Source organism: Trichomycterus rosablanca, chromosome 18, assembly GCF_030014385.1.
Source record: "Trichomycterus rosablanca isolate fTriRos1 chromosome 18, fTriRos1.hap1, whole genome shotgun sequence".
NCBI lineage: Eukaryota > Metazoa > Chordata > Actinopteri > Siluriformes > Trichomycteridae > Trichomycterus > Trichomycterus rosablanca.
The window spans coordinates 13639973-13655052 of record NC_086005.1 but is presented as its reverse complement, the minus strand read 5'-3'; the positions used below and the strand labels follow the sequence as shown (position 1 = coordinate 13655052).

Below are 15080 nucleotides of genomic sequence, written 5' to 3'. Positions count from 1 at the left end.
GTCTTTACAGAGCACCATGTGACCTCTTGTACCATATGTACTGCATTCTGAGTAAAATTACATTGAAAATGATTCACAATGGCTTTGCTGCACTTCCAAAATAATGCAATAACGAAATAAACACTACCTACTATTGCAGCATTGTTTTTAATTTGTTTACTGAACCCTGGTCCTTCACAACTTAAGATTTTAGTTCCCTTATGAACCTCTACAAACAGCTCCATGGGTTGTGAATACTACAAAATTTGGCAACCTGTCAGAAATCTCTTTAGGAAGCACAACTACCTAGTCATGATGTTACAGCTGCAATTTTTGACATTTACAACATTGTATGGATGTATTTAAAATGAAAAATCAAAATGAAAACAATTAACTGCCTGGAAACCTTACAGGTTTATACCCTAGTAGCCATCAGGCAACTGTTTTGCAACGTTTCCTTCTGCTTCTATTGCACAACATTTGTGAAAATATTAATATTTAATATTAATTATTCATTTTATGATCTGCAGCATTCTATCAAGTCATTCTATCAAGTTAGGAGTGAATATTCATTGTTTTTTTGTTTTTTTTAGTAAATTTTAAAAACAGGTAAATAAATCTAACAGATGTTTCTCTGAATCGGGAGCCTTTTACTTCCCCCATATTAATAAGACTTATAATATAAGACCTACAATGCAAACCACAAAATGCATTTAAGTGAATTAGGTATCTTGTGCATATGCATTTTAATGTAAAGCAAAATAAATATTTTTTGTCTTAGCTAAATATGGACTCATTAGCTAAAAACTTTAACCCTATTACATTTTTATTAAATTGGTGTTGAATTTACATAGTAGTCATAACTCCATATTTAGCTATGACTGTAGCCCCACATGGTGTTTAGTACATCATAAAACTGTAATATCTTGTTGTACTATTGTTAAATATTTGCTAAACAGTTGCTTACCCAACATTAATTCAAACAAAACAGTTGAAATGTTGAGCCTGACAATCTAAATCTGAAAGTAAAAAACGTGAAATATAAGTGAGAAAAGATACATTAAAGCCTACTAATTCACATCCTATTATTTTTGTTTAAAATTATTTTGAAAAGCTATTCCTCAGTCTGTTCAGCAGCAAGCAAACTTCTTTACACCATGCAGGTATATATAGGGGATGATGTTGGTGTAGGATGCTCCTATGTAGCTGGCCAACTCTATTAACAGAATAGAATTCCTAAAGGTGGCAATGATTGTGACAACGGAATGAATCACCCAGCAAATAAGAAAAATCGTAGCCACCGCCAACACACTCTTTGCTGCTCGCACCAAACTTCTTGCAGATGAGCTGGATTTGGTCTGTGATTTGGCCACCACTGCTCCTGTTGAACCTTGTTGAGATTTTGGATCCTCTACTGATGCATTTTTAACCTTGACTTCAGGTTTGTTGTTGGCCTTTATTCGCTTTTCATTTTGCAGCAAAGTGCTTGAAATCTGGATGCTCGCGATAAGAATCCCGATCACTGGAATGACATTGACGAGTAAGACGTACAGGATTTCATAGCTCTGCTTGACTTCAGGAGAAGGATATTTTTCTGCACATTCTTTAAAGGTCTGGTTGTCATTGCTGATCTCATTAGAGATAAAGAACAAACGGGGAATGTTAAACACAAAGGCTATAGTCCAGCTCCCTGCAAGCATGGATGCTGCATGTCTGATGTTGTCCATTGGCACAGGAGCCCCTCCGTGCTTCAGAGAACCGACAAGCTTCTGATGCCAGTAGATAGTGATGAACATGGTGGTGATGATGCTGCTGCTCTCAGATAATTCGGAACTAAAATCGAATGCGCTACAGTAGAGGCTTCCCGTAGGAAAGCTGTTTACAAAGTCCATAATGTCTGGAATGTCCACAAGCAAGTTTGTGATCAGATTGGATACAGATAGACTTAAAAATAGTATGTCACTAGTTCTCACCTGAGATATGGATTTTGGCCAGGAACTAAGAGCCAGCCAGTTGTTGCCAATAATTCCAAACAGGCACAAAATGGCTCTTATTACAATCCTTGTCCAATACTGTATATCCATCCTAAGTTCTGTCTCCTTTTCAAATGCACGACTGGGTGCTAGTGGATGTTGTTGTGAAAATATGATTAGAGCACTGCTTGCTTAAATGTAAGATACATAATGACAGTAAATGACATCAACCGTCCCTAATTTCCTGTGCTCATGGTTACAGCCATTTAGCTCTTTTCCTACTCTGCACAAATGCAACCCCTTTGGAGTAAAATCATTACACACATTACACAATCATAACACACATGCAGTGCCTTAACAGTTTTTAGCCAGGTTTTGCCACACTATGTATCATTTAATGTACAAATATGCAATCTGAACGTACAAAAGATGTGGGTACCAACGCAGGAATAAAAAAGGTCACTTGCAGTACTTCTCTTTCTCTGAGGCTGGACCAGACCTTTACATGGTGATTTGGACTAAAGACCATTCATGTTGAAAACATTCAACAAAACATACATGGTTTAAATTTTATTAGCTAATTTATGTTATCTGGGGGTGGTGCTCAAAGTTACAGAAGCATTCAAAATGGTTATGTCAAATCATGCACTATCGTACTAAACAATGTCTTCAATTAGTGCACTTTTGTGGGTGTAGTTATAGACAATGTAGCACACTAGATGTGACTTCGTATGTCTACATGAGTCAAATTCTCAAGATTACATGTCAGTTAAATACTAAATACATTACAGTCTACTAATTTACTCAAGTTCTATTATTTTTGTTTGAAAATCATTCTGAAAAGCTCATCCTCTGTCTGTGCAGCAACAAGCAAACTTCTTTACCCCGTGCAGGTATATGTAAGGGATGAAGTTGGTGTACAGAGCTCCTATGTAGCTGGCCATCTCCATTAACAGAACAGTGTCCTTAAATGTGCTAATGACAGTGACAATGATGTGAATCACCCAGCAAATAAGAAAAATCGTAGCCACTGCCAACACACTCTTGGCTGCTCTCACCAAACTTCCCGAAGATGAGCTGGATTTGCTGTGTGATTTGGGCTCCACTGCTCCTGTTGAACCTTGTTGAGGTTTTGGATCCTCCGCTGATGCATTTTTGACGTCAGTTTTGTTGTTGGCCTTCATCCGCTTTTCATTTTGGAGCAAAGTGCTTGTGATCTGGATGCTCGCAGTGAGAATCCCGATCATCGGAATGAGATTAACAATTATGACGTACAGGATTTCATAGGCCTGCTTGACCTCAGGAGAAGGATACTTTTCACTACATTCCTTATGTAAGGTATGGTTCTCACTGTTGTGTTCATTGGAAACAAAGAACAAATGGGGAATGTTGAACACAAAGGCTATAGTCCAGCTCCCTGCAAGCATGGCTGCTGCATGTCTGATGTTGTCCATTGGCACAGGAGCACCTCCGTGCTTCAGAGAACCCACAAGCTTCTGATGCCAGTAGACGGTGATGAACATGGTGGTGATGATGCTGCTGCTCTCGGATAATTCAGAACAAAAACTAAATGCACTACAGTAGGATCTTCCATCAGGGAAACGGTTCACAAAATCCATTATGTCCGGAATGTCCACAAAGAAGTTTGTGATCAGATTAGATACAGCTAGATTGACAAACAGCATGTCATTGGTTCTTAGCTGAGATATAGATTTTGGCAAGGAACTAAGGGCCAACCAGTTGTTGCCAATAATTCCACACAGGCATATAATGATGCGTATTACAGTCCTCATCCAATCCTCTGCTTTCATCTTGAATTCTGCTTTACTTTCAGACACAATACTCTGCGACAAGCTGGTATGTTCATGTAAACATTTTACTGAACTGTGACATTTATATTGACAAGCAGTGACATCACCAGACCCTGATTTGTGAAGTGTGGCTTTGGAAACAGCCATTCAGATCTCTTTTTACCTCGCGCAAATGTAGGCAAATGTGTGTTCTGTAGGTTTGTTTCCACATGAAACATGAAGACATTACATTACAAAATTTAAATTGATTGGCATTCTGTTTTGGATGAGCTTTTATAAGATCAGAACTCTCCTAATGCTAAAGTGAAATAAAATACTGGCAGGTGACATGATGAAGTAGATACTAAGCTTATTTAGCAATACGTTCATTCATTTAATTTCTGTTTACCTCCGATTTATCCTTGTCAGGGTTGCAATGGGTACCATTTCCCCAGAGCCATTGGGTGCAATGCGGTAACACACTCTGGACAATCTATTGTAGAGCTGTGGCCAACCCCAAACATCCCCCTTCCTCTCAGGGGATTCAATCCTAACAGTAGTGGGCTAGTGTAATTAAACTCTGCGCCACCTGAGTGCCCTTTCCCAGTAATTATCAACTTAAAAGAATAAATTCAAACAATTTATATATTCAAACAAAGCATTAAATACAAATTAGCTACACTAAATAGATTGTTGCAAAACAAATGCATAATTTAGTGAACGTTTTTAGCTGATTTGAACTCCCTTTATAAATTATAAATATATAAAATATATTTAAACTTGACTTATATGTAATACACTTTTATTGTGACTATTTAAAAGTCTAAAACAGTCTTAAATGCTTACTGATTAATCTCGAATCTGTCATTTTTTATTAGAATTAATCATAAAAAGCTCAAATTTCTGCAGCAGCAGATGTAATTAGGTGTATTCATTCATTAGGATTTTAACATCATGTTTTACACTTTAGTTACATTCATGACAGAAACGGTAGTTACTCATTACACAAGATTCATCAGTTCACAAGTACACAGTTGTGCACAATTTTGTATCTCCAATTCCCCTCACTTGCATCTCTTTGGACTGTGGGAGGAAACCGGAGCTCCCGGAGGAAACCCACGCAGACATGGGGAGAACATGCAAACTCCACATAGAAAGGACCTGGACCGGCCCATCTAGGAATCGATCCCAGGACCTTCTTGCTGTGAGTCGACAGTGCTACCCACTGAGTCACCGTGCCACCCGTAAGTAGGTGTAAGGTATTAGGCTGGTGTGGATTGCTCCCACAGTAGTGTTAAAAAAAATAGCAGTGACTTTAAAAAAGTGAATAAAGCACAAAATCATTATAATAACTTTTATTTCCATAAATGCAAACGCACTGAAAATACTACACTTTCAATTCTAAATCAAAACATTAACTAAATGTAGCCAGTTTTTGTTAATCCTCTACAGAAAGTTAAGAAAAATGAATATTAGGCTGTTCAAAAAAAATAGCAGTGCCAGCATTTTTCTTTAAAAACTAAAAAAATTTATCTATAACATGAAAAAATGTTTGAGGTTTCACTTTACTTTAAATTACTGAACTAATATTCAGTGGCATAACAATTGTTTCTGAGATCTGTGTTGCATGGAGTCGACCAACTTCTGGCACCTCTGAACAGGTATTCCAGTCCAGGATGATTAGACGACATTTCACAGTTCTTCTGCAATTTTGGGTTTTGCCTCAAAAAAACGTGTTTTAGCCCACAAGTTCTCTCTGGGATTGAGGTCAGGGGATTGGGCTGGTCACTCTATTACCTCAATCTTGTTTGTCTGTAACCAAGATGTTTTGGGTCATTGTCATGTTAAAACACCCATTTTAAGGACATTTCTTCTTCGACATAGGGCAACATGATCTCCTCAAGTATTCTGATATATTTAAACTGATCCATGATCCCTCGTATGTGATAAACAGGCGTAACACCATGGTATGAAAAACATCCCCATATCATCATTTTGTACCACCATGCTTTACTGTCTTCACAGTGTACTGTGGCTTGAATTCAGTACTCGAGGGTCGTCTGACATACTGTCTACGGCCACTAGACCCAAAAAGAACAATTTTGCTTTCATCAGTCCACAAATGTTGAGCCATTTCTCTTTGGACCAGTTAATGTGTTCCTTGGCAAATTTAAACCCATTCAGGACGTCTTTATCTTAACAACGGGACTTTGCAGGAGTTCTTGCTGGTAAATTGGCTTCACTTAATCATCTTCTGTACTTACTGGTAACTTCAGATGTTCCTTGATCTTTCTGGTGGTGATCATTGGCTGAGCCTTTGCCATTCTGGCTATTCTCTGATCCATTCGAACAGTACTTCCACGCTTCCTTCTGCGTCTTTCAGGTTTTGGTTGTCACTTCAAGGCATTTTAGCTGAGCAGCCAATAATTTGCTGCACTTCTCTGTATGTTTTTTCCCTCTACAATCAACTTTTTAATCAAAGTACGCTGTTCATCAGAACAATGTCTGGAACAACCCATTTTACCCAATATTTCAAAAGGAAATGAGCTATGACCAACCTGTGCAACATTTGCCACCCTCCTACATTAAATAAGGACCAAAATTGACACCCGTTCTTCTGCAGAATGAATAACTTCACCAATTGAACTCCTCACTGCTATTATTTTGAACAAGCCCCTTTCAATCAATGCTTCAATTACTCAGAATGAGTGGGATGCATGTCCTAATTGTTGGGTTTGTTTTGTTTTCAATACTCTACTACACTTTCAAGTGAATTTTTTGCTATGTAGAAATATCACTTCTACTAAAAACAGTGATTTATCAAGTTAATGGTGTTGGACTGCTATTTTTTTTAACACTACTGTATGTACCTAGCCATCTCCTTAACAAGAGGGGTCTTCTTACCCATAAAGCTAACAAAAAACAAAAAAAAACATATTGCAGCACTTACCAGGCTTCCTAATAAAGATCTAAACTTTGCATGTGATTTGTAGTGGTTCTGCAGCATTAAAAGTTGGATTTTAATTATATCTTTGGTTTTGTGTTGACCTTTATTTATTTCATATTTTGCAGCAAAATGTCTAAGCAAAACAAGATGAAAAAAAGATGCAAACAAAGTAGTCATGGGTATGCTTGGCTTTAGAAGAATTAAAGTTTTGGGTCCGGTTTTCACTGTAGTGACTGTGACTGTGCCTCAGTAGACTCATTAACGTTTGGGATGTCTATGAAGAAATTTGTGATTGGAGGGTAGCATTGTGGTCCAGTGGGTAACTGTTGCCTCACAGCAAGAAGAAACTGGGTTTGATTTCACGACTGGATGACCAGAGTTCCTTCTGTGTGGAGTCCTCCAGGTGCTCCGATTTCCTCCCTCGAGACATGCAGTCAGGCCAATCGGGGCTACTACAAATTGTTGGAAGTGTGAATGTGTGTGTGTGTGTGTGTGTGTGTGTGTGTGTGTGTCTGCCCTGTGATGAACGTGTTTCCTGTCTGTTGCCCTGTGAATCAGGCCTACCTCAACCCTGACCAGGATAAAGTGGTGGTAAATGCCAGACAAATAGCATGTCACTTGCCATAGGTGATACACATATTGACAGAGCTGAAAACAAGACTGTTGTTGTCAATACTTTCTCAATATTTAGCCGTATTTCAATAACATAAATTAATTTCAGGTTTTTTTTAATAAATAAAGTGGATGGGGGAGGTGGTGTGAACATCTGTTTAAAGCACAACTCACTGAAGTGTAAAAGTTATAATGATAATGAAATCAGACCATAATTTCTAAGTGTGTCTGTGGATACAGCCGTTTAGACCTCATGCTACCTTGCAAAACTGGAGGCAAATGTGGGTTCTGCTGATTTGCTTATATTGTTAACATATAGAAATGAGTGGGTAACCTTTATTTACTTACTCTGTGAATGACATTCTGTCCATCAGCATGTTTATTATACATCAAGATTTTGTTTGTATTTGAACCTATTTTTCTGATACAATAAATGTATAGTTGTGGCTTTTGAAAATGCTTAAAGTAAAATATATGTTTTTGAATAGTTTTAACATGGTGGTGGACAACAATATCAACAACATGAGTTCATTGTAACGTGTGCAGTCAGTGCTTAATATGCAAGAGGTGTAAAACTTAATAATCGGGCACCTCAGAATTCAAAGAAAGGTAGGGACCATGAGAACCCTTGACCAATGAATTTACAGGACACCGGCATGACTTTTCCTTAACATTTAACTTTCAAGCATATTGTGGTTTTTCTATCAGTTCAAGGTCGTGTCTCAAATGTGCTACCGGAAATACTGCATAACCATACAAAACAAAGTCGTGTCCCTGGATAACATAAAGCAGAGGCACAGAACAGTTTGTTTTTAGATACAAAATATCGATTCGTTAAATAAATCATTGCTAATAAGTCAGTTGTAATATAATCTTCACTAAAAAATGCTTATAGATGTTCTAAAACCAACCAAGTAATCACTCACCTATGTAAAAGAAATCATCTGTACTATTTGAACTTAAATGAACTTTGGTGATACACTGATCAGCCATAACATTAAAACCACCTCCTTGTTTCTACACTCACTGTCCACTTTATCAGCTCCACTTACCATATAGAAGCACTTTGTAGTTCTACAATTACTGGCTGTAGTCCATTGGTTTCTCTATATACCTTTTTAGCCTGCTTTCACCCTGTTCCTCAATGGTCAGGACCACTACAGAGCAGGTATTATTTGGGTGGTGGATCATTCTCAGCACTGCAGTGACACTGACATGGTGGTGGTGTGTTAGTGTGTGTTGTGCTGGTATGTGTGGATCAGACACAGCAATGCTGGTGGAGTTTTTAAACACTTCACTGTCACTGCTGGACTGAGAATAGTCCACCAACCAAAAATATCCAGCCAACAGCGCCCCGTGGGCAGCGTCCTGTGACCACTGATGAAGGTCTAGAAGATGACCAACTCAAACAGCAGCAACAGATGAGCGATCGTCTCTGACTTTACATCTACAAGGTGGACCAACTAGGTAGGAGTGTCTAATAGAGTGGACAGTGAGTGGACACGGTATTTAAAAACTCCAGCAGCGCAGCTGTGTCTGATCCGCTCATACCAGCACAACACACACTAACACACCAGCACCATGTCATTGTCACTGTAGTGCTGAGAATGATCCACCACCTAAATAATACTTGCTCTGTGGGGGTCCTGACCTTTGAAGAACAGCGTGAAAACAGGCTAAAAAAGGTATGTAGAGAAACAGATGGACTACAGTCAGTAATTGTAGAACTACAAAGTGCATCTATATGGTAAGTAGAGCTGATAAAATGGACAGTGAGTAGAATATCTTTACAACAAATCAATAAAGTTGATTTGTTTTTAGTTTTTTTGTGCATTTTGCGTACTGTCCATACTTTTTGAAATGTAAACACACGCACACACGCACACATTTACAGATTTACATACATTTACTGCATTTACGTTTGTAGCTTCACTTGATTGTTATCTTCCACATATTAAAAAACAAACACAAAACTGGAAAGCAGGATACATTCCAAATTCTACTTCTACTCCCTATATATCTTCACTAGGTATGATAAAAAAAAACAGCTTGTGCGGATAATGTAGTGCACTTTATATAACATAGGGAGTGGTTTAGGATTCAGCCATAACGCGTCTCGTTCCATAGCAACTGGACTGGAATCATGGAAATAAGTGTAGTTCACGGAATGGAGGGAGAATTATAAAAAACACTTTTAACTTTTTAATTTATTTGTATGGCGAGTGTTGTGTGGCGATACTAAAGAGTTAAATGGGATTTGAACTAAATACGCAGTCGTGGTGTACATTTTATGCGTTTTTATAACGTTACGAATCCTAAGGGCTAGTTAGCATGGCTAGTCTGCTGCTGCTGATGCGGTGGTCGGGCGGTCAGATTCGCTTGTTTATTTTAGGCAACTCAACTCTCAAGTTCTCAACTTTTGCTTTAAATTAATATGAGATAACCAGGGTTATAATTGTAATATTGCATAAAATTGCAGTATTGCTTAATGTAGCACCGAATTACTAAACATTTCAGGAAACTCTCTGGAGTCCTGTGCCAGTCTTCAGCTACAGTGGTCCAGTATGCCCTCTCTTGAACCATGGATAGCTAGCACTGATTTACAAAGCAGAGAAACTGACTGTACTCTGATGTACTGTAGTAAACATGGAAATCAAGTTAGAAGTGCTGTTATCATCCAGCATCAAGAGAAAGAAACCATGGCCGAAATTCTGCTGGCTCGGAAAGGTGAGTGACAGCTTTAGTTCTTTACTTGTAGTAGTGATTTACTAAAAAAAATCCACCTTAGTGGTATTGACCTGTATATTACATTGGTACATTGGTGGTAGAGATTGGAATTGGCTGTCACAGCAGTTGTCACAGTACACAAAGTTAAAACTCGTCTCATATTTAATTTGGTGATTTTTTTACCATGCCAGCCTACATTTATGACTAAGACAGACGGGCATTGTTTACATGGCACACACAAGTGATTCCATGGTTGTGTCCTAACCAACAAAAGCATAGCTCAGATCACAAAGTTCTTTTTTTTTTTGCATTTTCTCCTCCTTTTTTCCCCCTTTAGAGCGTCCAATTGTCCAGTTTGTATCGTGCTTCCTCTCTATGCCGAACCCTGCCCCGACCAAGAAGATCGAAGCTAACCCACATCCCCTCCGACATATGAGCAGCAAGCCGTATGCATCTTGTCACCTACACATTGATGAGTGTTGTGCCACCTAGCGTTACATGCGGAGAGACACACTCTAAGAGCACTCCTTCCTCATCTCTGTGTGGGCGCCTCTAATCAGCCAGCAGAGGTCGTAATCGCACCATTCTGACAGAGAGAGACCAACATCTGGCTTTTTGTCCCGCCCCCCAACTGAACAACAGGCCAATCGTTGCTCATATTGCCACTCAGCCTCAAGCCGGTAAGGCAGAGCTGGATTCGATACCATGTATTCGAGGTTGCCGCGTGTGCTTTTTTTCCGCTGCGCCACCTGAGCGGCTGATTACGAAGTTCTGAGTTTGGTCTGCTGTGCTAAAACGTTTTCTCTTTCTTTAGATGTTTAACCTAGTTCTTCACCACATTTTAATTTGGCACTATCCATCTAGGCAGGTGGGCAGCACAGTGGCTCAGTGGGTAGCACTGTCACCTCACAGCAAGAAGGTCCTGGTAGAGCGGTCTGGGTCCTTTCTGTGTGGAGTTTGCATGTTCTTCCCGTGTCTGCTTGGGTTTCCTCCCACAGTCCAAAGACATGCGAGTGAGGTGTATTGGAGATACAAAATTGTCCATGACTGTTTGACATTAAACTTGTAATACAGACTTGAGTGTGACAATATTCACCTGCTGCCAATTGACTAAATATTGTAGTACTCATCCTACATGCTGTGCACTTTACTGTTATGTTTTAAATATTCCACACGCTGCTAGCTTAAATTATCTGTATAACTGGTATGTTACCATATATTGTGTACCTCTGCTTATATGTACATACATACATTGGTCACTGAATACTGTGCATACATACATGCACACGTCCATACGTTTTCTATAGATTGCCTGTATATAGTCTTATAGTTTGTATATTTTTGTGTTTAATGTTCTTGTGCATTGTCTGCACCTTGTACATTGCTTGTATACTGTGTTTGTACTTTGATACCATCAGCCGGAACCAAATTCCTTGTGTGTATCCACATACTTGGCCAATAAATCTGATTCTGATTCTAATGAATCTCGTGTAACCAGTAACCGTTTCTGTCATGAATGTAACATAAGTGTGTAAAACAGGACGTTTAAATCCTAATAAATAAATAAACATCTAGGCAGGAAGCATTTTCCTAGCATTCGTTAAATACAGATAGAACAACTGCATCCAGAAGCAGCTTAGAAATTGGATCTGGACAGACGATTCTTATACTTAACTCCTTAAGATGTTTCAAGAATAACTAAAATAATATCCTAATACAATCATATTGGTGGCATAAGGAAAAAAAGATCTGTTGATCCTTTCCTTAAAACGCAGCACAAACATTTTGTTCTGTGTAAAAGTGTGCCTCATATCAGATGACTAAATCAAGCAGCGTATACTCATATGTATTTAATTTAATATGAACTTATGATTATAATTTGTATGATGTTTTGCAGGAGAAGGAAGGTGTCTTTCTTTTGGATGACAATCGCATTAGTGAAATCAATTTATCATCAGGACAGACCAAAAAGAAGATCCCAAAGCTTCAACCGTTGCTTCCAAGAGTTGTCACAATGTCTGGTTCACAAAATGGTAAGATTGCAGCTCCAGTTATACAATATTAGTTTAGTTGTTAAGACACAGACTATTGATGGGAAGGTCACTGGTTTGAGCCCTACTGCCGCTTAGTTGCCACTGCCGAACGACTGAGCAAGGCCCCTAACCCTTGTTGCTTGGTTTGTATTTGGTCAAAATTGAGTTGTAAAAATGTAAATGTCTGCATATGTCTCATCATATGTGATGCACCAAAGGTCTCATACTTTCTTTACATTTTTCTACAGGTATGTGGTTGGCTGGTATATTAGTCACTGGAGAGGTGTTTCTTTGGGATAGGGATAAAGATTTGTTAAAGATGATCCCGTCTGTGCCTGCAGTGTGTGAGCTGGTCTCTGCTGGTGAGTTTGTAGTTTCTGTAAAATAGAAATGTACTAATATTCATTTTTATATGTCATAACTGTTAAGTCAAAGTGTTTGATGTATCCATATGTGCACCATATATCAGGAACATATACAATAAATAACTATGGTGTGGTTTAGAAAAACATGCTAAGTCACAAGTAATGCATTATATGACCAAAAGTATGTGAACTGTCCTACCACTTATTAAGTTAACATGCTTTAACCACATTGCTGACTTGTATTTTAATAAAAATTGTATGTATGGCTGTGACCAGTATGACAAAGCAAAGTAAAGTCTACAATGATATGGTTTGGTATGTGAGTTTGGTGTGGAAAAATGCCCATGGCCTGCACAGAGCCCTGACCCATGGTTTGAATTATGGAGGGGATTGTTGACTGTATAAGGCACACTCCAAAATCCTGTTACAAGCCTTCCCAAAAGAATGTGTGACTACAACTTTACGGTCTTGGAATGGAGTTGGGCATGTTTTCTCTGTCCTCAATGCAGAAAGTGGATTGGCTATTCTAAACTATCGCAGCAAGACTGCAAACTATAGCACTTGAATGCAGAATTCACACTGACCCTGCTTTTTTATGTCCATAAAGCAACGTCCCAGCATCTGTCTCTGCTAGTCTCTGGAAATGGACGGAGAGTTCTTCTAGCTGCTCTCAAGGGCCAGGTTTTCCTTTGGGAATGCCTCGAGATTCAGGAATGGAACAGCTTCCGGGACAACACAATCAGGGGCCGTTGGAGTGAGATAGCATCATCAGAAAATGTTCAGCTTCCTTCCATGAAAGATAAGGAAGCATCGCTGCACTGTGTGTTTGTACAGAGCCAGGTGAGAGGAGATAAGAACCCGCTTGGTTGGCTGTAATTTGTCTGTGCCTTTTGGTGGACAGATGTCTTATTTTAGGTTTTCTTTCCAGGCTGTAGGTGATGTGTGTCTGAGTGCTTTTGTCTTCACAAGTGGAGAGCAGTTAGTGGTCACCTTTCTGAAGATTCAGTGGGAAAACAGGTTATTATAAAGGTGATAAATGTTTATATTTTGTTTGTTTTAGAATGATTTCACTAAGTGCCTTTCTTATAGTTTGGAAGGATTCAGTGTTCAGTGGGTCACCAAATCCTACCTCCTAAGCCACCTTGAGCCTCCATGTCGGCCTGTAAAGTCAAGTGGAGCTCTTGTTCCGGCATTCTCATCTGATGGGCTACTCTTAGCAATAATCCTTAATCAGAAAGACCCTATGGTAAAAAATACAATATTTACATTTTTATTAAATATTACAATGAATTTGCAGTATTTTACACTTTTGTTTTGGTTTAATATCTACAGGCTACTCAGGTATTATGGGTAAGCGTGCAGAACTTTGTAACTGTATCCAGCCCTCTGGGAGGATGTGGCAGCAAAAAGCTTTCAATTCCACACAAATACATAAGGTAAGTGTAAATAAAAGCACAACTGAATTAATTTTTTAAAGCACAAACCTTAATTAAATTTTAACATTGACTCCAAACATGTTTGGGTGGTGCAGCAGTCTAACAAGCTAAGACACCACTGCGGCGTGTATGAAGCAGAGCCACCAACCCAGCCATCCACACAAACACAGTTTGCTGTGTTAAAGGGAGGGAAGGTCGGACAGGGTCTCTTCCTCCTGCGCCTGTGATATATGATCTCCGGGACTGGTCCGGGCGCCTACGTGAGTGAGTTTAGCGTGGCTCTCCGTATGCAATAAGGCTCTTTGTGGGAACCCAGCACTGGCAGGTGATAAATACCTACTGTGTTGGAGGTGGCGGCTCTCCTTTATCAGTTTGGGGTTTGTGCAAGCTGCATCAAATTCAAACTCAGGAAGTGGACATGACTAGATTGGGACATCAACAGGGAAAAATCATGACAAAAAGGCCCCAAATGTAGAACTGGCAAGATCAAAAATACATGTTTCGGCTGATCTCCTACTTTTGGAATAAGTGAAATATTATTGCACAATGAACACATGATTTACCTGCAAGGCCACAATAATCACAACAGCTGCTTGTTCACCGCAGGTCATATTGGGTAGGCAGTGGGAGCTGGACTTCTGAAGGGCTCTATCTGGCATGTGTGCTGAAGAGAGGCTCCCTGCTAATGCTGGCCCGTCTAGGTGGACTGGTCTCTCTTTCCACCACTGGGTGCGATATTGAGATAGGCCCTGCACAATTCCTGCCTCTTCACCCACTGGTCACTTACAGGTAAGCAGAACCTTTAAGTTAAGTTACTACACGTAACCACAGACACAAAATGTAATGCTCTTAGTGCACACTGCGAATTTCAGTGTAATTTCTGAGAAGATGCCCAAATTTTCCATAAATTTTTATTTACAGCTGCAGTTGCCTGTATTAGTGTAGCAATCACTGCTCAGTAACACAAGTTTTCCATTCCTAACAGTCATTAAGGCTCTGAGATTTATCAGTCATAGCCCAGGGAACAGCCAATAAGACAGCATTTTGCAATTATGTCAGTATTAACATTTCTCTTGATCACACCATATATTGAATGTGAAATCACAATGGACTTCATGATAAGGAATGATTTCGCACCATTTGTGTCTGGTAATTCAGGACACAATTTATTTGAGAAACCAGGTGAAATCTTTTGTATAAATGTATCTTATGTATAGT

The 15080-nt window shown here is 39.1% G+C and overlaps 3 protein-coding genes across 4 annotated transcripts in view; 1 reads left to right on the top strand and 2 right to left on the bottom strand.

Annotated features, from left to right (window-relative positions):
- Positions 1-1109: 1109 nt before the first annotated feature.
- LOC134332915 (neuropeptide S receptor-like) lies at positions 1110-2063 on the bottom strand. The gene has a single exon (XM_063014748.1). The coding sequence runs from the start codon at positions 2061-2063 to the stop codon at positions 1110-1112; it is 954 nt and encodes a 317-aa protein (XP_062870818.1).
- Positions 2064-2797: 734 nt separating this feature from the next.
- LOC134332914 (gonadotropin-releasing hormone receptor-like) lies at positions 2798-3763 on the bottom strand. Its single transcript, XM_063014747.1, has one exon. The coding sequence runs from the start codon at positions 3761-3763 to the stop codon at positions 2798-2800; it is 966 nt and encodes a 321-aa protein (XP_062870817.1).
- A 5891-nt stretch (positions 3764-9654) lies between these two features.
- The window catches only part of cplane1 (ciliogenesis and planar polarity effector 1), a 55461-nt gene continuing 50035 nt past the window's right edge, over positions 9655-15080 (top strand). Inside the window, exons 1-8 of one of the 2 annotated variants that reach the window (XM_063013598.1) lie at positions 9655-10028; positions 11926-12061; positions 12310-12423; positions 13034-13266; positions 13355-13443; positions 13516-13672; positions 13759-13862; positions 14469-14651. In XM_063013598.1, coding sequence (XP_062869668.1) covers positions 9948-10028; positions 11926-12061; positions 12310-12423; positions 13034-13266; positions 13355-13443; positions 13516-13672; positions 13759-13862; positions 14469-14651 — 1097 coding nt within the window. In that variant the 5' untranslated portion in view covers positions 9655-9947. Of the gene's footprint in view, positions 10029-11925; positions 12062-12309; positions 12424-13033; positions 13267-13354; positions 13444-13515; positions 13673-13758; positions 13863-14468; positions 14652-15080 lie in introns of those variants that run through there. The other variant, XM_063013599.1, reaches the window with a different exon arrangement.

Excerpts from the sequence above, each read along its gene's own strand:
- LOC134332914 (XM_063014747.1), bottom strand. The coding sequence starts at position 3,763 with ATGAAAGCAGAGGATTGGATGAGGACTGTAATACGCATCATTATATGC.
- LOC134332915 (XM_063014748.1), bottom strand. The coding sequence starts at position 2,063 with ATGGATATACAGTATTGGACAAGGATTGTAATAAGAGCCATTTTGTGC.